This window comes from Scyliorhinus torazame, chromosome 15 (genome assembly GCF_047496885.1).
Source record: "Scyliorhinus torazame isolate Kashiwa2021f chromosome 15, sScyTor2.1, whole genome shotgun sequence".
Taxonomy (NCBI): Eukaryota; Metazoa; Chordata; class Chondrichthyes; order Carcharhiniformes; family Scyliorhinidae; genus Scyliorhinus; species Scyliorhinus torazame.
This window is the reverse complement of record NC_092721.1, coordinates 19,784,016-19,809,188: the sequence shown is the minus strand read 5'-3', so window position 1 is coordinate 19,809,188 and position 25,173 is coordinate 19,784,016. Positions and strand designations below refer to the sequence as shown.

The window sequence follows — 25,173 nt, the reverse complement described above, 5'->3', positions numbered from 1 at the left end:
GAGGGATAAAATCCAATGAGGACAAATGTTTATTTCTTCTTTCACAAGTTGTGGGCTTCGCTGGATAGGCCAACATTTATTACTCATCCCTAATTGCCCTTGAGAAGGTGGTGCCTACTTGAACCTCTGCAGTCCCTGTGGTGTAGGTACATCTACAGTGCTTTTAGGGAGGGAGTTCAGGATTTTGCCCCAATGATAGTGAGGGAACGGCTATATATTTCCAAGCCAGGATAGTGTGTGACTTGAAGGGGGACTTGCAGGCAGTGGTGTTGCCTTGTGTCTGCTGCCTTGTCCTTCGAAGTGGCAGAGTGGGTTTGGAAGATGCTGTTGAAAGAGCTTTGGTGAGTTGCTGCAGTGCGTCTTGTAGATGGTGCACCCTGCTTACACTGCAAGTGTAAAATATTAGACATTGGAAGGAAATAGCGTAATGAAACCGAGAGTATGGATAGTGAAGAAATAACTGAGAAATTAGAAATTGGTTGATTTTTTTTCGGAAGCGTCTAAGGCGGTCTACTGTTATGTTTGCAAATTATTCTCTAACCCTAATAAAGGGAAACAAACATTTGTGGGCGGGTACTCTAGCTGGGGAAATGTTGGAAATGATATTGCTAATCATGAAACTTCCAAAGCTCATATTAAAGCCATGTGCGTGTTCGTTCAAAGATGTAAATTATCTGGAAGAATTGATTCTGCGTTATCAACGAAGTTTGAAATTTAGTTTTCGTATTGGAGGAAAGTTGCTGAGATGCGTTGTTGCCACAGTCAACCTGCTGTCTTCTTTGGGACTACCTCTAAGGGGATACAATGAGTCATCAGTGTCAACTCAAAAAGGTAATTTATTAGCTTGCCTTGAATTTGATTAGCTTCTCAAAGAGCATTCGAAAAGTTATCAATACTGTGGCTCAGGAAAGGCCAACGTATTAATGCAGAGAACCTACGATGTCTTCATCACTATAATGGCAGAGCGACTCAGAAACCAATTCACTACTGAAGTGAAAGATGCCAAATACTATTCCATGATAGTTGATTCAACACCAGGTGGGAGTCATGTGGACCAATTAAAATTAATTTTAAGATTTGAGACCAGCGATGGTGAAGTTGTAGAGTGATTTATTTGCTTTGTCCAGTTACAATCCTACACTTCTGAGTGTCTGGAATCATTTGTTTTGGAAATCATTGAAAATTTAGGTTTGGGCATCAAAAATTGTCGTGGGCAGACATTCAATAATTCCACAAAGGTGGCAGGAAAATATTCAGGTCTACAGGCAAGACTGAACAATACAAATCCCTATGCATTATTCATCCCATGTTCCAGGCACTTTTTGAACTTAATCTGCAACGATAAGTTGAAAAGATAAATTTCCATCCTCCATGCTTCTTCCTCTATGCAAAGATTATCTTTAGTGTTTGTAAATTGGGTAAAAGCCTCATTCAGGAGCTTGTAATGTGAAGCTGAATCCTGTGAGGGATCTGTACATTTTTTTGACTTTGTTCAAAATGTGTACGCCTTTTTTTCAGTTTCCATGCATCAGTGGAATATGTTGCAATTGTGCATGGAGCAGGCAAATGGAAAACATTTGACAGTCAAAAGAATTTGTGGCACCAGGTGCTCTGCTCATGCAGATGCTGTTTTGGCTTTGAAAATTAAATTTGCTTTTTTAAAGGAAACCATATTAGACATAGCCACATCAATTTCAGTAAAAATGTGTGTAAAAACTGAAGCAAAATTCTTGGGAGAGAAGCTTGACAAGCACAATATTGCTGTTTTTACTCTTTTACGGAACCAATTACTTCAAAGAATTAATGCTGTCAACAAATCGATGTAAAATCTTGATACCAATATATTATATGCTGCCCAATTGTTAGCCTCAGTTAAAGGTTTTTTCATGGAAGTTTGAAATGACGGTAGCTTGGTGGAAGCAGAGGCACTAACATTAACAGTAAATATAGGTTCCTCTGGTATATCTGATGTGAAATGAACACGGTGCAGGAAGTTATTTTTTAATGAAACTAGGGACAATTAAATCAATTTTAAAGGGGAAGAGAAGATCATCATTCAGACTGTCAATGTTATTTGTGACAAAATAATAGTGCAATTGCAGAGTAGAAACGAATTTGTGAAGATCACTACTGATTCTTCTTGTGTGCTTTTTGGCAGGGCTACGGACAAAAATGCTAAAAGGCCACTGCAGTAAGAAATTAAGTGAATTCCACTGGGAGGTCATAGACATAAATCTTTTTGAAGATGAAGTGAAACTATTCATTCATGTTATTGATAGCGATAAGCTTTGTGCTTTGAGATCACCAGTTGATTTGTGCAGACTTATGCATGTTATTTTGCAGACAACTTTTACAAATGTGGAAAGCATTCTGAAAATATTTTAACTCTTTCTGTCACAAATGCTTCTGGTGAAAGTTAGTTCTCCGAATTGAAAAGAAAAGAGTTCAAAATTATTTGCGAAGTACGATGAGTCAGACACATTTGACAATTTCAGCAATATTGACGATTGAAAGTGCATTTTTGCAAGATGTTACCTACAATGATGTCATTGTTGATCTTGTACAAAGTACAGACAAAAAGCTATCCAACTTGCCATGCCAAGAGGGTTGAAGCAATAAAACCTTAAACATTTGTCCCTATTCCATATTCACTTGATGAAATGCAGTTTTTCATAATTGACCATTGCTGGTCTGATATAAGGTTAGCAGCTAGCCACGTGCTGGTAGTATTCCACCACCATCGCTCTCAAGACTGGAATTCAGAGAGTCCATCGGACAAAGAATGGAACCCTCAGACAGAGCCACTGACATTAGACTTGGACCCACTGGGCACAGCACTCATGTGTATTTATGACAATAACTTCTTAGGTTTTGTGAGAGAAAGTTAACTTTTATTATTGAAACTGAATGAGGCTCTGTGAAATATACTGAATGACAGCATATGCATCTTGTCGATTGGACTATTTGCTCCTGCATTGGCTCATGCTGAAGAAATCGTGATGCATGATACTTTTTAAATCAAGAGTTGCTGGGCAATGTTTTACAAGCTGTACAGTCCTCTGCTGCAATGATGCCAATGCTTGATTTTTCCATCTCGTTGCTCATCAGCAAGATCCATGTTTGCTCGTCTCAAGACTCACACGTCGCAATATTGACCATCTTTACCGTCATTCTGACAGGAGGTAAGCTTGGATTTCAGCAAGGCAATTATTCACACAGGCATGTTTTCACAAGTGAAAATGGAGTGGTCAATTTGTGTATTTTTGTGGCTTCTGTCTTTGCGTTCTGTGGAGGTGAGGGTGGGTAGGGGGTGCCCAGAAATGAAGCTGACCACATGACCCCACTAACCTTAAATCTGGTTCTGGCCTGCAGCGGTTCAAGAAGGCAGCTCACCATCACCTTCTCAACAAATGCTGGCCTCGGCATGCATAGATTTTTTCTTTAAATGAGCACCTTAAAGGAGATGGGAGAATTAGAAAGATGGAGATGCTTAGGGAGGGAATTTCAGAGCTGAGGGCCCAGGCAGCTGAAAGTCCTGTTACCAATAATAATCTTTATTGTCACAAATAGGCTAATATTAACACTGCAATGAAGTTACTGTGAAAAGCCACATTCCGCCGCCTGTTCGGGTACACTGAGGGAAAATTCAGAATGTCCAAATGACCAAACAGCAAGGCTTTCGGGACATGCGAGAGGAAACCGGATCATCCGGTTGAAACCCACGCAGATACGGGGAGAACGGGCAGACTCCGCACAGACAGTGACCCAATTCGGGAATTGAACCTGAGACCCTGGTGCTGTGAAGCAACAGTGCTAACCGCTGTGCTACCATGCCGCTCAATGGTGGAGGAAAGACAATTGGGGATGCCCAAGAGGCCATAATTGGATGAATAGGGAGTCAGATGAGGAAGTGGAGCTGATGAAGACCATTACAGGGTTGGGGGGTGAGGGGGCAGAGATCGGGGGAGGGGAGAGTCATGCACTGATTGAAAAGTAAAGATGAAAATGTAAAAACTGCTGCTTTGATAGTCTGTCAATCAAAGATTGACACAGTGGTTAGCACTGCTGCCTCACAGCGCCAGGGACCCGGGTTCAATTCCGGCCTTTGGTAACTGTCTGTGTGGAGTTCTCCCCGTGTCTGCTCCAGTTTCTTCTGGATGCTCCGGTTTCCTCCCGCAGTCCAAAGATGTGTAGGTTAGGTGGGTCGGCCATAATAAAATTGCCCTTAGTGTCCAAGTATGTGCTGGTTAGATGGGGTTACGGGGATAGGGCAGGGGAATGGGCCAAGGTAGGGTGCTCTTTCAGAGGGTCGGTGCAGACTCGATGGGCTGAATGGCCTCCTTCTGCACTGTCCAGATTCTATTAAAGAGCCCCACGGATGATGGGTGAACAGAATTTGGATTAGCAGTTACACACAGGTTAGTTGGGATCGAGATGATCAGAGGTCAGCTAACTCCAGGGTACTATATCAAGATAAAGTAGAAAAGGGGCAGCACGGTGGCGCAGTGGTTAGTGCGGCTGCCTCACGGCGCCGAGGTCCCAGGTTCGATCCCGGCCCTAGGTCACTGTCTGTGTGGAGTTTGCACATTCTCCCCGTATCTGCGTGGGTTTCACCCCCACAACCCAAATATGTGCAGGTTAGGTGGATTGGCCACGCTAAATTGCCCCTAAATTAGGAAAAATTAATTGGGTACTCTAAATTTATTTTTCAAAAAGATAAAGCAAAAAAAAAAGTTAAAATCGATTTATTTTTAGGCTAGGTCATTTTAGGGACTGTTTCTTTCCTCGCAGAGTCCTGTACTTTTGAGAAAGGTCTTTGTGGTTGGAGAGGGCAGATGAAAATCTTGGATTTAATTTTTACACGGGTTGATGAGGAATCTGTGCGGTTTTTCTTTTGTTGAACAAATAATCGAGTTTGCCCTGTGTGTGTGACATTTTAATCAAAATCTTAAACAGCCCTCTAAATTACAAGAGAATTCAAGTACACCGAGCGAGACTGTCGAGGAAAAAAAGGGTGCTATCAACCAAATCTATTTTAGGTAATTTTCTCTTTGGTGTTTTTTTTGCTAATTTAACTTGCATGAATTTTGACCAAATAAAACGGAATATTCCGGCCTTCTGAAAAGATTTGACTTTTTTAATAGGCGCAAAGGGAACAGTTATTAACTTTGTCCTATAGAGGTCGCTTTTATCTCATCATTTTGCTACAACCCCTCTTGCAGAAAATTACACCTTGTAAGATACATTGATACTCGTTCCAAAAGTATCATTGTTTGAACATTTTCTGTGAAAAGCAATGCGTGAAAAGGTAACAAAGGGGTAAAAAGAGGCAAAAAAGCAACGTTATCTTCCATTTAACAAGCAGCCCTTTTAATTAATTATCAACCCAGCAATTGAGGACACTAAAGTTTGACACCAACTGATTGCTTTCGTGTCAAAAATAATGTTTGAGATGCAGTAACGGGCAAATGTTCTTCAGCATACTTACCTGCTGACAAAGCGACAGTTTTGCCTGCTTTAAACTGGAAAGAGATGCATCAATTGTCTTAACAGAGAGTGGAAGGACTTTTCGAATAAATACCGGCTGGCGAACGGTGCAAATTCTTTAAAAATCGGGTTTGGGACGATGGGGAGGGAAGGGGTCCTGTCGAAAGACTGTGAAAGGTGATTTCTAATTCAGCAGCGCCTCCGTTTAGTGTGATTAATTCTCCAGAAAGGTCGCTTTGTTGCAAAGCGATAAAAGGGAAGCGAAATCGATAAATTCCCTCATGTTTGTTTACTGTTTTAATGCATTTGATGGTGTCTGTAAGCGTTTCACTTTTTCTTTCAAGGAGCTCTTTGAAGGCTGCGAAAGCGACACTCCCCCTACTAATGTGTGTGTGCACTTTTTAATTACTACAGCTTCACAGTGTCCATGTCACTTGCACAATTGTCCCTGCAAGTATGCACATTTTGCTCGTTGCACAAGGAACGAGTCAGCATTAATTCGCCTGCTCTCTGCTGTACAGCTTTATAACTCCCAGATATGCTGACCTTGATTTTTATTGCCTGGTGTTGGCCAATAAAGGAACAACTCAATAATGCGCTCACCAAAGGTCATTCCTATCCCATGCCACTTAAAATTAGACTGATTAGGAGGGGTTTCCAAAGCTAATTTCTTGCTGACTTGCAACCCGTAAAGCCCACGAATCATAAAATAAACACCTTGCATGGGAAGTGGTCGGTTTCAAATCGACGCATCGCCACCCTCGAATGTTCCCGCGAAAGGGGAAGCAATAAAACCCCCCCAAAATACACCCACTTTACTCTCAAAGAAATGTTTTGATTTTCAAACCGAAAACCTGCTTGGCTTGGAAAGTTCCGCACGATGGGCTCTAGTTAGCTGCCCCGTTTGTCAGCACCCCCCCCCCCACCCCTCCCCTCCAAACCCCACTGTTGGATCAGTCAGCGTCCAGGAAATTGATTCTTGAAACTGACTCTTGAAATTACATCGAAAGCGATGCCATCATGAGAGACACAAAGCAAACGGGAGGCACAATCACCCTGGACAATCAGCTCAAAACAGGCAATTGGAAATTGGAGGAAGGTTAAATAAAAAGGTAGAGGAAGAGGAAGCGTTGCCCCCCACCGGGGGGGGGGGGGGGGGGGTCCCTTATCAGCCTGTGTGTCAGGTATGAATGTTAGCCGTTCAGGGGAGTTGTGGTGAATGCTCTCAGCCGCTGCAAGCTGATGAAACGGACAAACAGCGACCCAAATCCCTTCGGGGGACACGCCGGGAGAAGATGGGACCAGTGCATCAAATGTATCGTTTCATCTATCTGCCTGCTGACAATTCCGGAGATGCAAAATGGACACGTTCTTTTCATAGCTTTGCAGAAAACACTTTTATTTTAAGAAATCATTATTATCTATCATGGATATTGGTTATCTGCAGCTTGCAGTGTTCCCGTGAATCAGTAATCAATTTGACAATATATATGTATTATTGCGTTTAACATACAGCCATTAACTCGCGGTGTGGCTGATTCATGTTGGTTGTCCCTTACATGCAAAATATCCTGATTGCTATGGTTACAAAGATTCTTAACAAACGTACTGGTCAACAGTTCGTCAATGTACTTTTGACTAAATGAATGATTAAAATATTTATTTGCGTGGCCAATAGATAACGGTGATTGCGTTAATGAATGAACAATGGAATATGCCGATTGACAGGAGATCCTGGCGGAGCTGGTCTGAAAGTGCTGAAGATTGAATAGGAAATGTGTTTCGCTGGTTTAAGAAAAAAAATGTCCTTTCCGCTTCAGGGATAAAAGTGCGATAGAACCTCCATTAGGAGGAGTTTGTCACTTAACGTTGCCCCAGTGTGAATCGGAGCTTGCCGAGTGAGCGTCAAGCCGGACCCGAGAATACTCTAGGTGTCAGTGGCCACTTCAGGAAGAGAGTGTCTAACCAACCATTTAACTTCCTTTCGCTGACTTGACCTCCTTCCTGAGTTCCTGTCACAGAGTCAGCGTTAAAACGCGCGCAGCCCAATGGTGCGTGGGGGTGTTTTTATTTTGGGTTCGGTGACGACCCAACCCAATAACTCTTGTTGAATTTGCGACCAGCTCATTACAGTGAGATAAGTGTGTGTGTGTGTGTGTGGGTGAGAGGTAGGGAGCGATAGACGATACAGTGGCACAAGGATGCGATGCACAATCTTGTCTGACTGGAGAAGTGTGTGTGTGTGTGTGTTGGCGGGATAACTTCAACACAAGTCTCATCCTTCAGTGTTGGGCTCTCTCGCAAAAGGCGGCGCATTTCCGATTTCTGCCTGCTGTTATTGTTCCATTTCTCTGCTGAACAATTTGCAATGGGAACCAGCCCGCGAATTGGGAAGGCAATGGTCTGCGCGGCTGAAGTGCAAAGCCTTGTCTGCGCCCTGCTTGTGCGCGGGGTGACCCATATTTCTTTGTCCCCCCCCCCCCCCCGCCCCCCACATTTACTCATTCTCCAGATGGTGGGATGCCGCCTCGTTTTGTCAAACCCACCTCGGTTCTCATCTGCATATCTGCGGTCAAAAGCAGCTTTTATTATATATATATAATATCCCTTCCGCATGAATTGAAATGCAAGTTCTTGGAAGTGCCCTGGCTTCAATTAAAAGCAAACACAATTACAGCAGGGCGTGCTCGGAATACGAGCTCGACACTTGCATCTATTAATCATGAGATCTTCCTGGACGCTATTTAAATGAACTTTCCAGTTTGACTGTCAGCTGCACTGGGAGCTTTGAGCCATGTTTATTCACAGCTCCTGATCTCACAATATGCAGGTCCTGTTGTCTAAACACAATCGCTTTGGCGGGAGGGCAAATATAAACACGCCGTCCCTCTCCCCTTTTCCAATCCAATAATATTGAAACAAAAAGAAAGCAGAAGGGACATTTGTGCAAAGGGTTGGGTGGACAGGAGGAAAGACTTGTTGGGGAAAAGAGGGGGACTGCGTGCATTTTCTGCCACAACGGTCAAATTAGAAGCATCAGACATGTGGTGGTGTCTAATTCTGGGAGTTTCGTTTACACCATTCGTTTACAAGACTGCCGCACTTAACCAACCCTTGCAGCAGTCTGAATACCCTACATTGTGAGGGTATTGCAAAAGAGCATAACCTCGGGGCGAGTGGGAACTACGCCCCCCCCCCCCCCCCCCCAAACCCACCACCCAAAAAAAATGCTGTTTGTGCAGAGCTGGCGTTTTTTTACGGGCTACCCCCATGGAGATTAGAAACTGTGATTAGACTTTGGGATTTGTAAAGGACAATCACAAAAGGACAAATTGATGCCGTTGTCTCGGAGTCTCTGAATTTTAAATGATCTTATTGATCTGTTTTGCATCACAATCCGCCGCTTCCGCACTTAAAAGGCTGGCAATTATTTATGTTGAAATGACATATGTGGCCACGTTTTTGTTATGGTGAAAAACATTAAAACGTTGGGGGTGTGGCGGGGGGTGGGGGGGGGGGGGGATAATCGTCTCTAATGTTGACTGCAAATTACATTTGACTTGACTTGTTTTTTCTTGCGGGAGGAAGGATCACCCCCCCCCCCCCCCCACACACACACATACACAAACCGCACAGTGAAAACCAGCACTTTGGGGGTCAGTTTTACCGTTTCATTTGAGAGAGAGAAAGACATAAAATGACAAGCAGGCCACTGCTGCCGATGTGGCCTTCAGCAAACAACCCGCCTTGCGTCCGTCTCAAACTTTCCCCTGAACTCCGTCTTTGGCCAGCAAGGTGGATTTCACACAATATTTGCATTCTTAATTACAGGTCACTGGGGGATCAAAGAACGGGTCTGCACAAGGGGATAGAAAAGAATGGTCCACATTCTATTGTGCTGATGCTGGCCGTATTAATGCCATTTGATTCCTGTTCTGTATAGAATATCTGCAGATTCGGCAATCGATCCTGTGCAGTTATTTGCTTGATTTGAGTGTGTGTGTGTTAATCGTTAATACAATCCCTTGGCTAAGGTATAATTTTCGCCCGAAAGGCTGACCTATTTGTTCTGTCCTGGTGTGTTTTTAATAACGTTGTTATTTATTTATAGAATGATGTGGGGGGGGGGGGGTCAATTGTTAATTTTCTAGATCTGAATGGAGATTGTTCCAACTGACGATGCACTTCATAGAATGGTCAAATCCCTACAGTGCAGAAGGGGGCCATTCAGCCCACCGAGTCTGCACCCACCCTGATCCGAGAGCACCCAGGCCCACTCCCCTGCCCTCCCACCCCCCCAACCCCACCTAACCAATAACCAATAAAGTTGTGTTCCCCTCTCTTATTATGGGAAACTTCGATATGCACCGGAATGAGGGCAAATGATCCGGTTGCTTTTATTGGTGATGTTAGAGCGAGTTGTCAGAATCGCTAAGATTTGGGTGAACACACATATAGCTACCCCCCCCCCCTCACTCACCTCCCCCAGCCCCGTTGCTGTGTGTGTGTGTGTGGGGGGGGGGGGGTGGGGTCACACTATGTAAGGAACCCAATGCAGCTAAGAAGTCGATTTGCTCGATTGTTGAAAAGAATGCTGTTATTGGAGAAAGGAACTGCTTGAATTTATTGGAGATTGGTGTGGGCGGGGGGCTGGAGGGGGGGGGGGGGCGGTCAGTCTGATTGGAGAATGCCTTTTTTCGGTGGGGTGAAGGTTAACATTTGGGAATCTGGGATCTCTTGTGATCATGTTAGGTCGGGGGAGTTCCTGATTCTCGAGCTGGGCAGATTGGTCTCTCTCTCTCTCTCTCTCTGCGTCCCCCGTTAGATTGCAGTTAACAGATGGGAAAAGCGATTTGTTGTAAACTTGCCCCGTTTGGGCTCTCTAACCCGCTGTTCCCTCCCTCCCTCTCTCTCTGTCTCGGTGTGAGTGGGAAGGGTGCTATTTGATATATTCCTGGCTGGAAAGTTAATCGCTCCGCCCCCGGAATACCGTGTGACATGTCATTTCTCCTTTTGATGTTTATGTGTGTGTTATGTGTGTGTTTGTCCCACAGTGTTACTCCTTCTCTCCGCTTGCCTGCAAGAAAATAACAATAATAACTTCGACTGCTCAGATCAGAGGGCAACTTTGACTGAACCACAGGACCACCTTGAACGTTATTTTTTTGTGTGTGTGCAAATGCACGGGGTGTTGATTTTGTAAAGAGGAGGAGGACACAGTGGGGGATTTCTCTCTCTCTCTCTTGTCAATTTCTCTATGTAGCAGCCAGCATGGCCGTTCCGGTTGCCCTGATCCCCCCAGCCCCGTTGAATCAGCCTCCAATCTCGGCCCCTGCGTCCTCCTCCTCCTCTTCCTCCTCCTCCTCATCTTCCTCTTCATCCTCCCCTGCCATCTCTTCCATCTCGGCTCCCGCAGGGGCGGCAGGAGCGGCGTTGTTCCGGGCGGAGGGCGGCGGCGGCAACAGCGGCAGCAACAAGCCGGTGTATTCCACCCCCTCGCCGGTGGAGAACACCCCGCAGAACAACGAGTGCAAGATGGTCGAGCTGCGAGGGGCCAAGGTGGCCTCGTTCACCGTGGACGGACACGAGCTGATCTGCCTGCCGCAGGCTTTCGACCTGTTCCTCAAGCACCTGGTCGGCGGGCTGCACACTGTCTACACAAAGTTGAAGAGGCTGGATATAACGCCCGTGGTTTGCAACGTGGAGCAGGTTCGCATCCTGAGGGGGCTGGGAGCCATCCAGCCCGGGGTCAACCGTTGCAAACTCATCTCCAGGAAGGACTTTGAGATCCTCTACAACGATTGCACCAACGCCAGGTAAGCGGGGCGGCAGAGCCCCGGGAGGGAGGGGGTTGCAGTAAGGACTAAGCAAGGATTGGGCATTCAGAGTAGAGAGAGAGGGGGGTAGAGCAGACTGGACATTGACTGGAAACAGTGGCATTAATCTACACTTTATCAACTCGCCCCTTTAGCTGCCTCCGCTGTCAACTATCCCACATTCCCACCGCAAACCAGCAGCAATATTAAAGTTCAGAAAGTTTTATTTGAAAAGCCTCTGATACGTTGAGGGTGCCCCCTCCTCTCTCTGTACTGCTTGAAATAACACAGCCTTGCTGTGTTGCCAATACCAACAATTGTGAGAATATTGTAGCATGAGAAGTTACAACGGTTGAAGTTTGGTGGCAGATAGCTTTCAACTCACTCCCTATCCCTCCCCCCCACCCCCTCTCTAAGGTTTTAGTCTGAAGGCGTGAGTTTGTTTCCAAAGGGGAGCTTTAAGTTCTCTCTCCCCCTGTGCCTGGCGATTTCACTGCTCTGGGTAAAATCTCTGGCAGCGAGCCCTGAAGGGTTCTCTCTGAAATGATTCAGACTGGCTCCGGGTTTGCACTAACTGTAACGCGCCTGTTCGGTGTACCCCCTGTCCCTCACTGAGCCCCCTCACCAGTAACCATTCCTGATCCCACTAACGTATCATTCCAGTTTTATATATGAGACGCGTTCCTGGGGTTTAGTTGCTCCAGCTTGTCGAGTACCTCCGCGGGAGGCTGCCGATCTCACCCACACCACCTGCTGATCGTATCAGGGAGCCCAAAATGAGGTGATGTTGCCAGTTCCACCAGGCAATAACCCCCCCCCCCCTCCCCCAGCTCTGATTTAAAAAAAGGGCGGCGTATTCTAGTCACCCAGTGACCTATTTTTAGATGGGATCCACCTGAGTGGCTTCACCGTGACCGAAAACTGCGGTGTTGAAAGATTAAAGTTTGCTCAGAGATATTCTTCCGACCCAGTTTGTTTAAACCCCCGCTGTTGCACGTGGGGCCAGCTCAGAATACTGTCCCGAAACCTTGCAATAGCCGAATGCTCTTTTTAAAGAAAAACTAATTTGTATCAAGTTTAAAGCAGAGTCAATCCTAAATGATAACTTTTGCCCCCGTGTGTGTGTGTTTGTGGGTGTATAAGTTTTGTCCTTCAAAGAAAACTTTCAGCTAAATTTGATGTATGGCTAAACAGGTGATCCTAACTTATTTTACTGAGCATTTCTAAATGATGCAGCTATTCGTCTGTAGCGCCGATTCATATTATCTCACACACATGTAACTTGGAACAAGAAAGTGTGCCATAAAATTCCTTGGAAGGGGCCTCTTCCTCCCACTTTTATTCAGGCAAGCCTAACTTTAATGTGAATACCTGTTACAAGAAATCCAGAATGGCATTCAGGATACATTCCATAGTAATACGCCTTGGAACCTTTCGCAGAATAATATTGTCTCTGCTCTTTTTCTGTCATCTCAATTCAGTCCTCCCAAGGTTTAATCTTAGGAAAGGGTTCAGGTTGCTACTTAGCCCTTGGGTAATTATTAGTCAAATCAGATTAACGAGGGATAAGGTGCAACTGACCAAAAACAAAAACCCTAGCTTTATTTTCTCTGCTGCTAAATAAGAAGTTGTCGTGAATAAATATTTAAACAAATCTAAAAAAGACATTGAGTGTACCCTCACATACGTAGTGTGTTCTAAAATAACAAGCTGTCCCAGATGGCTGCCAACAAATGTGCTTTTACACCACCCATTAATAGTTTCACTTTGATCTTTTTATGCTTTAGAATATATGGCACATCACTGAGTTCTTACATGTACATTGTACTGTGCTCTTTAATGATCCATATCAATTTGAAAGAGAGTCTTGCTGTATCACATGTTACAAGGGCAACATTCACAACACCCACATTGATATCTCATTCTTTGCCCTCATCAGGTTTCTGTTGATTTAAAGTAATCGAACCAGCTTCCGTGTTTTTTTTCTCTGTAAGCTAATTTTGCAATAACAGGTTGAATTCATATTTTAAAGGGATATTAGAGTTAAAATAATATTTTTATTTCGGTTACCTACTGTCACTTAACTTGATTTTTTTTGTTCATCTGAAGGATCCATTAGTGAATTAGAAGTGTTGGTATCTTCTCTCGCACAATGTAGTCCAGTATTCAGAAGCATGATCTCACCACAAGAAAGAGTTACTTTAAAATATGTTGCCTTGACAACACCCTTATTGAAAGCTATCATAGCTTTGTTATATGTAAGGTTAAATAAAATGATTTTCAACTTATCTTACTGAAAATTTCACAGTGATATGGAACTACTGTAATGTGGTTCGACTGGTTTCAAAATGAGGGTTCAAAGTAAGGTTCTTTGTTTTTGGAAATAAAATAAACACAATTTTATAAGCAATCAAATCATAAAAAGCTTTATATGCATCAGAAAAGGTTACAACACCCTGTTTAGCCACCTCTGTTGTTTAATGCTCATTGATGCATGACAAGTACAGAGTCAATTTACCCTTCAGATGGTCAAAATAGTTAAGGCAGTGGAATTATTAAAATGACTTTGTACTATGCAGTAGACCAGTGGCTGGCTGTTTTAAACATCACAACTTTACCCGACCTCCTGTTTGCAACAGTTTTTTGTCGTAAGCAAGTTTGTGGTTTATTTTGATCCCGTGATGGAGCATGAAATACTGAATGGATGGGGGAACTTTATACACCATGAGTGCCACATGCATTGCTTTACACAAGGATAGGCTTTCCCTCAATGCAGTAATATGGGATGTGACATACATGGTTAGGTGTCAGCATATACACAACTGAGTGCTGAAAGTCTGAAAATAGTTTTTTTCAACTTATTGCTGTAAATGTTTGTGAAAAGATTTGATTATCACTGACTGCAGTTTTATATCTCAATCATCATTACATCTTTGGCTCTGCAATTTTAAACTAGTGTTGTTACACATGGACCCTTACATGGAATTAGTCTGTTTAATATTTTAATACAGGCCATTGTTGGCTGATTCATTATTAAGGTACAAGAATCACATTTTAATCTGGGTTTATTTTTAACATCAGAGGTGTAACACTTAGCATGGAACATTCTTTACAATGATGAGAATATTGTTCTATAGCAAAACATTTTAGCCTTGTTCAGATCCAATATTCTGCACACATTACTTGAATAGATGAATGCATTATCAGAAATATTGATATTCTTGGATCATGTACGCAAGCTTGGACAGAATGCATCATATTGGTATTATATTGTTGAAGTGAGCTGTACATTACTTATTGATTGGACCCAGAAATTATACTTTCTTTAAAGTGAATACTGTATATACTGTGCAAGTTTCCTATCATTAGTAAATTGATTCCGTAGGTAATTATACATTTTGATATTAGTTCTTGACTTCAATACTGCACATTTCTATTAAAATATTTCATTGAGATCTATTTTTCTTTTTGTTTACAATTATACCTCTTATGTATGTAGTAAATTCAAAGGAAGCAAAATAATATCTTTTCCTAATTTCCACCCTGATACTGTCAGAATATTTTTAAGCCCTTCACATGGATTATTTGTATAATTTCACGTTTATGAAGATGACGTCCGAGACTCTGTAATGTCTCATATTACTGAGTAAATTAAGAATCAATGTGCAGATCAGTAGACACTTTTAATGTTCAGGAACTGTCCATATAGACTAACAAGTGAAAATGTGTTCCACATCATATTTTGCTATTAAGTAAATGTTACTGTTATCCATTATCGCATCCCACATTATCAGCAGAGGCATTCTATATCCCTTACGTGCAAACATTGTGTTGCACTATGATTTGAACAATGAGGTACAAATTCCGCTACTTATCAAAAGTGTATATTTTTGCTTCTTAAAATTAGTTTCCAATGGTCTATTTTGTTTAAAAGGAAGATGAATAATTTTAAGGAAAATCAAATTGGTTCAATCGCAACAACAAAACTTCCTGTTTGGAGACCATGAAGTCCAAGTAGGCACCAGAGCAGGAATTCCCCATTAAAGATTTTGATGGCGTGAGCTGAATTTCCACGAGAATTTCATTATATTAAGTGGCAGACTGAAAAGGGAAGAGTTTCCATACGTCTCTCGAATCATTTAGTGATCTTACTGTGTGTGATCTAGTGTGTTGTTTAGATTAGTATTTGTACAATGCAGAAGTATATTCTACCAACTGATACTTATAAATACGTCTTAAAGTGTGTAACTCTTTCAAGCCTGCTAACCACATAGAGTCTAGCTTATTATAAAGGTGAGTGATGCCAATAGACTAAAATAGGGAGTAATTATAAGATGCAACAATTGCTTTTGCTGATAATGTGACCACATGCTCTATAGGTTCCCTGCGCTCAATTCAGTGCCTCACAGTGAGATGAAGGATAAGAAGGACATCGTTGTGAGATCAATGGCAGCATGATTGAAATGAGATGCTATATTTTATGTTGTCATTTGAACGTGACACAAATTGACATATTATTGTAAAACAGATATTGGAAAAGGAGCTGAGTTTGTGAGTAAAGAAAACGCAACTGACACTGGGAAGCAATTAAGTCATAAGTTTGAGTTACTGCTTGATGCCACATGCTGGAGTCTTATCTGATTGACAGCAACACAGTTTGATGCAGGAACAAAGAATATTTTGAAGGGAAAATGAAAGTTTGGAAAATTTAGAACTTCTGAATTTAAAAAAAACATGCTGCCTCTCAACTCTGAATCAGTGGAGCACACTGAGCATATGAACAGCCCATGATTTGTTAATCAGGACGATGATGCTCTACTGATACAAAGCATGTCATGCCAACAAACCTTTGAGCAGATTGAAGGTCTGCCTTGCACAGTAAGATCCTCTTTTATAACGTTTACTGGAATCGGCCTGAACCTATTATCTGTGATTTCTGAAATAATCCACTTCAGTGTTCCGTTATTGTGTGCGAAGGAAGGAGTTGTTTCCAGAACGCGTAACAGAAACATACCTTATGTCAAAGGATTTGCTTCAGTCCTTTGGAACAACCAAAGGCATCACTACATTCTATTTCAATTAAATGAGCTCCATGATAACATGCTTTGAGAGCTATTGCGCCAAGTATAGGAAAAGTGCAATGAGGAGCAGTGAGAGTGAAGGGTTTCTCAGGCCCTGTCCAATAAGCTAAAGTGTCAGGAAGTTGTTACCTGATTTTTTACTGATGTTGAGTGAGAACTAAGTCCCCTAACAGTTAATTTCATGGTCTGATTTCAGATTGTAGAACAAACATTTGTCTTATACGCCCTAATAAAGGCTATCTGTTGTCACCAAAACAATGGAGTCTTAAGGGCTCAATTAGATTAGTTAAAAATAATAAGCATCCACAATTTTATATACATACTTCCAAAGTCTGATCATTTCAAAGTGAAGAACATTTAGATTAGAATCTGTGCTGGAACAATAATGAGGTATTGTGCAATAGGGAACTGTAATTCTGACTTAATACCAGCAATAAAACTCTGCCTGTGTGTATGTGGGGGTGGGACGGCCCATCTTTAAGGCAATGATACATGGGGGTTTAATGACAGTAAGGTGCTTGGTTAACACAGGAACACACAAGCCTATAATTACCTTACAAAGCACCTGGTAGCGGTTGGATCAGGTTGAAATCTATCACTTTTACAATCACTCTGACCTATTTCAGGAACCATTGCATCACTGCTCAAAATGCAGGCGGCCACATAATCGCAATTAAGGACTCCTTCAGTCAGACAGTGAATAGTTTTGGATCCTCGCACGTGCAACATCCTTTAGGTAGGCATTCCTCTTTCAGAGGGCTGTCCACTCATTTGTTGCATCAGAGATATGCCACTGTCATCTGGAAGTGCCATCAAAAGGTCATGGCTTTTAAGTGGCGTTTCAGACCAAATCCCTCTTTTTTTATTTTTAAAATTTTTTTTTAAATATAAATTTAGAGTACCCAATGCATTTTTTCCAATTAAGGGGCAATTTAGCGTGTTCAATCCACCTACCCAGCACATCTTTGGGTTGTGGGGGTGAAACCCACGCAAACATGGGGAAGAACGTGCAAGCTCCACACGGACAGTGACCCAGAGCAGGGATCGAACCTGGGACTTTGGCACCGTGAGACTGCAGTGCTAACCCACTGTGCCACCTTTCTGCCCTCAGACCAAATCACTCTTAAGATGAAAGGGACGACATCCCTTTTTCTGGTAATAAGGCGGTATTCCCAACGACCAACATCCAAACAGTGATGGCATTATCCTGTGTAAATTATCTCACGTAAGGATTCAAAGAGAAGTCATATTTCACTCCAAACATCAACTCTGTCCCTCTCCCTCCCGAGATGCTGCCAGGCCGCTGAGATTTTCCAGCATTTTATCTTGTTTTAATTTGGGATTTTTTCAATGCAGTCAGGGAAAATCAGAGAACTTACAAGACATGTGGCTTAAAATGTCCACACCCACATTTTGGAAACGGAGACTTCAAAACTTGGAAATGTTTTTTTAAAATATTTAAGAAGAAATAGATAGATTTCTGGACTCTAGTGATGTCAAGGGGAATGGGGAATATGGCGTTGAGATAGGGGAACCACCATCATCATGTTGAATAATTGATTAATAAGGGGATCGAGGGTTATGGGGAGAAGGCAGGAGAATGAGGATGAGAAAATATCAACCATGATTGAATGACGGGGTAGACTCGATGGGCCGATTGGCCTAATTCTGCTCCTATGTCTTATGGTCTTATGGAATGGTGCGAGAAGAGTCGAATGGCTGCATCCTAGTTTCTATGTTTCAGGGGCTTGCAATGTTAAATCCAGTAAATTATACTTAAATAAATAAAGAATGGTCCCATTGCTGTCCGTCAAGGCCACCCCATGACTAAATCGAGATTCTGCCCCCCACCACCCATCTATTAATGAAAATTCTGATAAATCGACTAGAATTAGGAATTTGTGTTCCCCGCCTGAATGTAGTTATACAAGCTCCGTGTTCACGAGCTTCACGTTGGCTGCCTTACTTTATGTGAAGCTGCAACTTTCCCTATTTGCGCTAATACTGCGGAGAGGTCGGTGTGCACAGAGGGAGGGGGTTCACGATTGTTTGAGACAAATAATGTATTTTGTGATCATTTGATGTCGTTGCATTGAACTGATTCTGTTCTTCCCGCAATCTAGCAACATGCGGGGTTTAATGAGGCTGCTGGTAGTCTGACAGGTACAGCGAGGTAGCTTCATGGAGAAGGCACTTGTGCGGTGTGTATGTCACATGGACAGTGCTGTGTGGCAGCGGGTGTCGGTGTGGGAGAAAGAACCACAAAGGGTACAAATTCAAAGATAACTCTCCCCCTCCCCTCTCCCCCCCCCACCCCACCCCTGCCTGATCCATGAAAATGTGTATTTTATGAAGGGGATGTGAGTGTGTCTGTTGTGTGAGTGTTTTGAGTGTGTTTGTCTATGGGGGTGTGTGTGTCTGTGTGTTTGATTGTGAGTGCTTGTGACTGTGCGTGTTTCAGTGTTATGCCTGTGTGTTTGATTGTGAATGTTTGCATCTGTGTGTTTTGTTTGGTTGTGGGTGTTTGTATCTGTCTGTGTTTGATTGTCTGTGTTTGTGTGTGAGTGTTGATTGTGGGTTGGATTGTGTGTGTTTGATTGTGAGTGTTTGATTGTGTGTGTTTGATTGTGGGTGTTTGATTGTGGGTGTTTGATTGTGTGTGTTTGATTGTGTGTGTTTGATTGTGTGTTTGATTGTGGGTGTTTGATTGTGTGTGTTTGATTGTGTGTGTTTGATTGTGTGTGTTTGATTGTGTGTTTGATTGTGGGTGTTTGATTGTGTGTTTTTGATTGTGTGTTTGATTGTGGGTGTTTGATTGTGTGTTTGATTGTGTGTGTTTGATTGTGTGTGTTTGATTGTGGGTGTTTGATTGTGTGTGTTTGATTGTGTGTGTTTGATTGTGTGTTTGATTGTGGGTGTTTGATTGTGTGTTTGATTGTGTGTGTTTGATTGTGTGTGTTTGATTGTGTGTGTTTGATTGTGGGTGTTTGATTGTGTGTGTTTGATTGTGGGTGTTTGATTGTGTGTGTTTGATTGTGTGTGTTTGATTGTGTGTTTGATTGTGGGTGTTTGATTGTGTGTTTGATTGTGTGTGTTTGATTGTGTGTGTTTGATTGTGTGTGTTTGATTGTGTGTTTGGTTGTGGGTGTTTGATTGTGGGTGTTAGATTGTGTGTTTGATTGTGTGTGTTTGATTGTGTGTTTGATTGTGTGTTTGATTGTGTGTGTTTGATTGTGTGTTTGATTGAGCGTGTTTGATTGTGTGTGTTTGATTGTGTGTGTTTGGCTGTGGGTGTTTGATTGTGGGTGTTTGATAATGAGTGTTTGATTGTGTGTGTTTGATTGTGGGTGTTTGATTGTGTGTGTTTGATTGTGGGTGTTAGATTGTGTGTGTTTGATTGTGGGTGTTTGATTGTGTGTGTTAGATTGTGTGTGTTTGATTGTGTGTGTTTGGTTGTGGGTGTTAGATTGTGTGTGTTTGATTGTGTGTTATGGTTGTGGGTGTTTGATTGTGGGTGTCTGATTGTGAGTGTGTGTGGCTGTGTATTTGTTTGATTGTGGGTGTTTGATTGTGTGTGTTTGATTGTGTGTGTTTGATTGTGTGTGTTTGATTGTGTGTGTTTGATTGTGGGTGTTTGATTGTGGGTGTTTGATTGTGTGTGTTAGATTGTGTGTGTTTGATTGTGGGTTATGGTTGTGGGTGTTTGATTGTGGGTGTCTGATTGTGGGTGTTAGATTGTGTGTGTTTGATTGTGGGTGTTTGATTGTGGGTGTTAGATTGTGAGTGTTTGATTGTGAGTGTTTGTGGATGTGTGTTTGATTGTGAGTGTTTGTGGCTGTGTGGTTGATTGTGCGTGTTTGATAGTGAGTGTTTGATTGTGTGTGTTTGATACTGAGTGTTTGATTGTGGGTTTGATTGAGAGTGTTTGATTGTGGGTTCGATTGTCTGTGTTTGATTGTGAGTGTTTGATTGAGTGTGTTTGATAGTGAGTGTTTGATTGTGTGTTTGACTGTGTGTGTTTGATTGTGAGTGTTTGTTGTGTGTGTTTGATTGTGAGTGTGTGTGGCTGTGTATTTGTTTGATTGTGTGTGTTTGATTGTGAGTGTGTGTGGCTGTGTACTTGTTTGATTGTGAGTGTTTGATTGTATGTGTATGATTATGTGTTTGTTTGATTGTGTGTGTTTGATTGTGAGTGTTTGTCTGTGTGTGTTTGATTGTAGGTGTTAGATTGTGTGTGTTTGATAGTGAGTGTTTGATCGTGCGTTTGATTGTGTGTGTTTGATAGTGAGTGTTTGATTGTGTGTGTTTGATCGTGAGTGTTTGATTGTGGGTTTGATTGTGGGTTTGATTGTGTGTGTTTGATTGTGAGTGTTTGATTGAGTGTGTTTGATTGAGTGTGTTTGATAGTGAGTGTTTGATTGTGTGTTTCATTGTGTGTGTTTGATTGTGAGTGTTTGTTGTGTGTGTTTGATTGGGTGTGTATGATTGTGTGTGTTTGATTGTGGGTGTTTTATTGTGTATGTTTGATTGGGAGTGTTTGATTGTGTGCGTATGATTGTGTTTGTTTGATTGTGTGTGTTTGATTGTGTGTGTTTGATTGTGAGTGTTTGATTGTGTGTGTTTGATTGTGTGTGTATGATTCGGTTTGTTTGATTGTGTGTGTTTGATTGTGTGTGTTTGATTGTGTGTGTTTGATTGTATGTGTTTGATTATGTCTTTGTTTGATTGCGTGCGTTTCATCGTGTGCATTTGATTGTGAGTGTTTGATTGTGCCTTTGTGTGTGATTGATTGTGTGTGTTTGATTGTGTGTGTGTGGCTGTGTATTTGTTTGTGGGTGTTTGATTGTGTGTTTGATTGTGTGTGTGTGTGTGGCTGTGTATTTGGTTGTGTGTGTTAATTGTGAATGTGTGTGGCTGTGTATTTGTTTGATTTTGGGTGTTTGATTGTGTGTGTTTTATGTGAGTGTGTGTGGCTGTGTATTTGTTTGATTGTGTGTGTTTGTGTGTTTTTGATTGTGTGTGTTTGATTGTGTTTGATTGTGTGTGTTTGTGTGTGTGTGGCTCTGTGTTTGTGAGTGTATGTCTGTATGTGTTTCTGTGTTTATGTTTGATTGTGAGTGTTTGTGGCTGTGTGTTTGTTTGTTTGTGTGTGTTTGTGTGTCTTTGATTGTGAGTGTTTGTGGCTGTGTGTGTGCTGGATTGTGGGTGTTTGTGTGGGGTTGATGGTGTGTGTGGGTTTGATTGTGTTTTTGATTCACCGCAGGGCAAGAGTTATAGCTGGGGGAAGGGCAATTTTGATGCCATTAGATGTGACTTGGGGGGGATAGGTTGGAGAAGTAGACTGCAAGTGTTGGGCACACTGGATAAGTGGAGCTTGTTCAAGGATCAGCTACTGCGTGTTCTTGATAAGTACGTACCGGTCAGTCAGGGAGGAAGGCTTAGAGCGAGGGAACCGTGGTTTACCAAAGAAGTGGAATCTCTTGTTAAGAGGAAGAAGGAAGCCTATGTGAAGATGAGGTGTGAAGTTTCAGTTGGGGCGATGGATAGTTACAAGGGAGCGAGGAAGGATCTAAAGAGAGAGCTAAGACGAGCAAGGAGGGGACATGAGAAGTATTTGGCAGGTAGGATCAAGGAAAACCCAAAAGCTTTCTATAGGTATGTCAGGAATAAGCGAATGACTAGGGTAAGAGTAGGACCAGTCAAGGACAGGGATGGGAAGTTGTGTGTAGAGTCTGAAGAGATAGGCGAGATACTAAATGAATATTTTTCGTCAGTATTCACTCAGGAAAAAGATAATGTTGTGGAGGAGAATGCTGAGACCCAGGCTATTAGACTAGATGGCATTGAGGTACGTAGGGAAGAGGTGTTGGCAATTCTGGACAGGCTGAAGATAGATAAGTCCCCGGGGCCTGATGGGATTTATCTTAGGATTCTCTGGGAAGCCAGGGAAGAGATTGCTGGACCTTTGGCTTTGATTTTTATGTCATCATTGGCTACAGGAATAGTGCCAGAGGACTGGAGGATAGCAAATGTGGTCCCGTTGTTCAAAAAGGGGAGCAGAGACAACCCCGGCAACTATAGACCGGTGAGCCTCACGTCTGTAGTGGGTAAAGTCTTGGAGGGGATTATAAGAGACAAGATTTATAATCATCTAGATAGGAATAATATGATCAGGGATAGTCAGCATGGCTTTGTAAAGGGTAGGTCATGCCTCACAAACCTTATCGAGTTATTTGAGAAGGTGACTGAACAGGTAGATGAGGGTAGAGCAGTTGATGTGGTGTATATGGATTTCAGTAAAGCGTTTGATAAGGTTCCCCACGGTAGGCTATTGCAGAAAATACGGAGGCTGGGGATTGAGGGTGATTTAGAGATATGGATCAGAAATTGGCGAGCTGAAAGAAGACAGAGGGTGGTGGTTGATGGGAAATGTTCAGAATGGAGTTCAGTTACAAGTGGCGTACCACAAGGATCTGTTCTGGGGCCGTTGCTGTTTGTCATTTTTATCAATGACCTAGAGGAAGGCGCAGAAGGGTGGGTGAGTAAATTTGCAGACGACACTAAAATTGGTGGTGTTGTCGACAGTGAGGAAGAATGTAGCAGGTTACAGAGGGACATAGATAAGCTGCAGAGCTGGGCTGAGAGGTGGCAAATGGAGTTTAATGTAGAGAAGTGTGAGGTGATTCACTTTGGAAGGAATAACAGGAATGCAGAATATTTGGCTAATGGTAAAGTTCTTGGAAGTGTGGATGAGCAGAGGAATCTAGGTGTCCATGTACATAGATCCCTGAAAGTTGCCACCCAGGTTGATAGGGTTGTGAAGAAGGCCTATGGAGTGTTGGCCTTTATTGGTAGAGGGATTGAGTTCCGGAGTCAGGAGGTCATGTTGCAGCTGTACAAAACTCTGGTACGGCCGCATTTGGAGTATTGCGTACAGTTCTAGTCACCGCATTATAGGAAGGATGTGGAGGCTTTGGAGCGGGTGCAGAGGAGATTTACCAGGATGTTGCCTGGCATGGAGGGAAAATCTTATGAGGAAAGGCTGTTGGACTTGAGGTTGTTTTCTTTGGAGAGAAGTTTAAGAGGAGACTTAATAGAGGCATACAAAATGATCAGGGGGTTAGATAAGGTGGACAGTGAGAGCCTTCTCCCCCGGATGGAAATGGCTGGCACGAGGGGACATAGCTTTAAACTGAGGGGTAACAGATATAGGACAGAGGTCAGAGGTAGGTTCTTTACGCAAATAGTGGTGAGGCCGTGGAATGCCCTACCGGCAACAGTAGTGAACTCGCCAACATTGAGGGCATTTAAAAGTTTATTGGATAAACATATGGATGATAATGGCATAGTGTAGGTTAGATGGCTTTTGTTTCGGTGCAACATCGAGGGCCGAAGGGCCTGTACTGCGCTGTATCGTTCTATGTTCTATGATTGTGAGTGTTTGTGAGTCTTTGATTGCGAGTGATTGACTGTGAGTGTTTGATTGTGTGCTTGATTATGAGTGTTTGATTGTGTGTTTGTTTGATTATGGGTGTTTGTGTGTGTTTGATTGTGTGGGTTTGTTTGTGAGTGTTTGTGACTGTGTGTGTGTTTGTGTGTTTGATTGTGTGTCTTTGTTTGTGTGTGTTTGATTGTGAGTGTTTTATTGTGAGTGTTTGACTGTGAGTGTTTGACTGTGAGTGTTTGATTGTGAGTGTTTGATTGTGAGTGTTTGATAGAGTGCGTTTGATAGTGAGTGTTTGATTGTGTGTATTTGATTGTGAGTGTTTGTTGTGTGTGTTTGATTGTGGGTGTTTGATTGTGTGTGTTTGATTGTGAGTGTTTGTGGCTGTGTATTTGTTTGATTGTGTGTGTATGATTGTGAGTGTGTGTGGCTGTGTACTTGTTTGATTGTGAGTGTTTGATTGTATGTGTTTGATTATCTGGTTGTTTGTCTGTGTGTTTGATTGTGGCGTGTTAGATTGTGTGTGACTGATTGTGTGTGTTTGATTGTGAGTGTTTGATTCTGTGTGTTTGATTGTGGGCTTGATTGTGAGTGTCTGATTGTGTGTGTTTGATTGTGAGTGTTTGAGGCCGTGTGTTTGATTGTGAGTGATTGATTGTGTATGTTTGATTGTGAGTGTTTGTGGCTGTGTGTTTGATTGTGTGTGTTTGAATGTGAGTGTTTGATTGTGTGTGTTTGATTGTGTGTGTTTGATTGTGAGTGTTTGTGGCTGTGTGTTTGATTGTGCGTGTTTGATTGTGAGTGTTTGATTGTGTGTGTTTGACAGTGAGTGTTTGATTGTGTGTGTTTGATTGTGAGTGTTTGATTGTGAGTGTTTGATTGTGAGTGTTTGTGGCTGTGTGTTTGATTGTGTGTATTTGATTGTGAGTGTTTGATTGTGTGTGTTTGATTGTGGGTTTGATTGTGTGTGTTTGACAGTGAGTGTTTGATTGTGTGTGTTTGATCGTGAGTGTTTGATTGTGGGTTTGATTGTGTGTGTTTGATAGTGAGTGTTTGTGGTTGTGTATTTGTTTGATTGTGTGTTTGATTGTGAGTGTGTGTGGCTGTGTACGTGTTTGATTGTATGTGTTTGATTATCTGTTTGTTTGTCTGTGTGTTAGATTGTGTGTGTTTGATTGTGTGTGATTGATTGTATGTGTTTGATTGTGAGTGTTTGATTCTGTGTGTTTGATTGTGTGTTTGATTGTGGGTTTGATGGTGGGTTTGATTGTGTGTGTTTGATTGTGTTTGTGGGTTTGATTGTGAGTGTTTGATTGTGGGTTTGATTGTGAGTGTCTGATTGTGT

General features: G+C 42.4%; 1 protein-coding gene across 5 annotated transcripts in view; it reads left to right on the top strand.

Annotated features, from left to right (window-relative positions):
* Window positions 1-10,226: 10,226 nt before the first annotated feature.
* dachc (dachshund c) overlaps window positions 10,227-25,173 on the top strand; it is a 665,620-nt gene continuing 650,673 nt past the window's right edge. For 2 of the 5 annotated variants that reach the window (XM_072476127.1, XM_072476126.1), the window contains exon 1: window positions 10,230-11,303. In XM_072476127.1, coding sequence (XP_072332228.1) covers window positions 10,759-11,303 — 545 coding nt within the window. In that variant the 5' untranslated portion in view covers window positions 10,230-10,758. Of the gene's footprint in view, window positions 11,304-25,173 lie in introns of all 5 variants that reach the window. The other 3 variants (XM_072476125.1, XM_072476123.1, XM_072476124.1) reach the window with 3 other exon arrangements.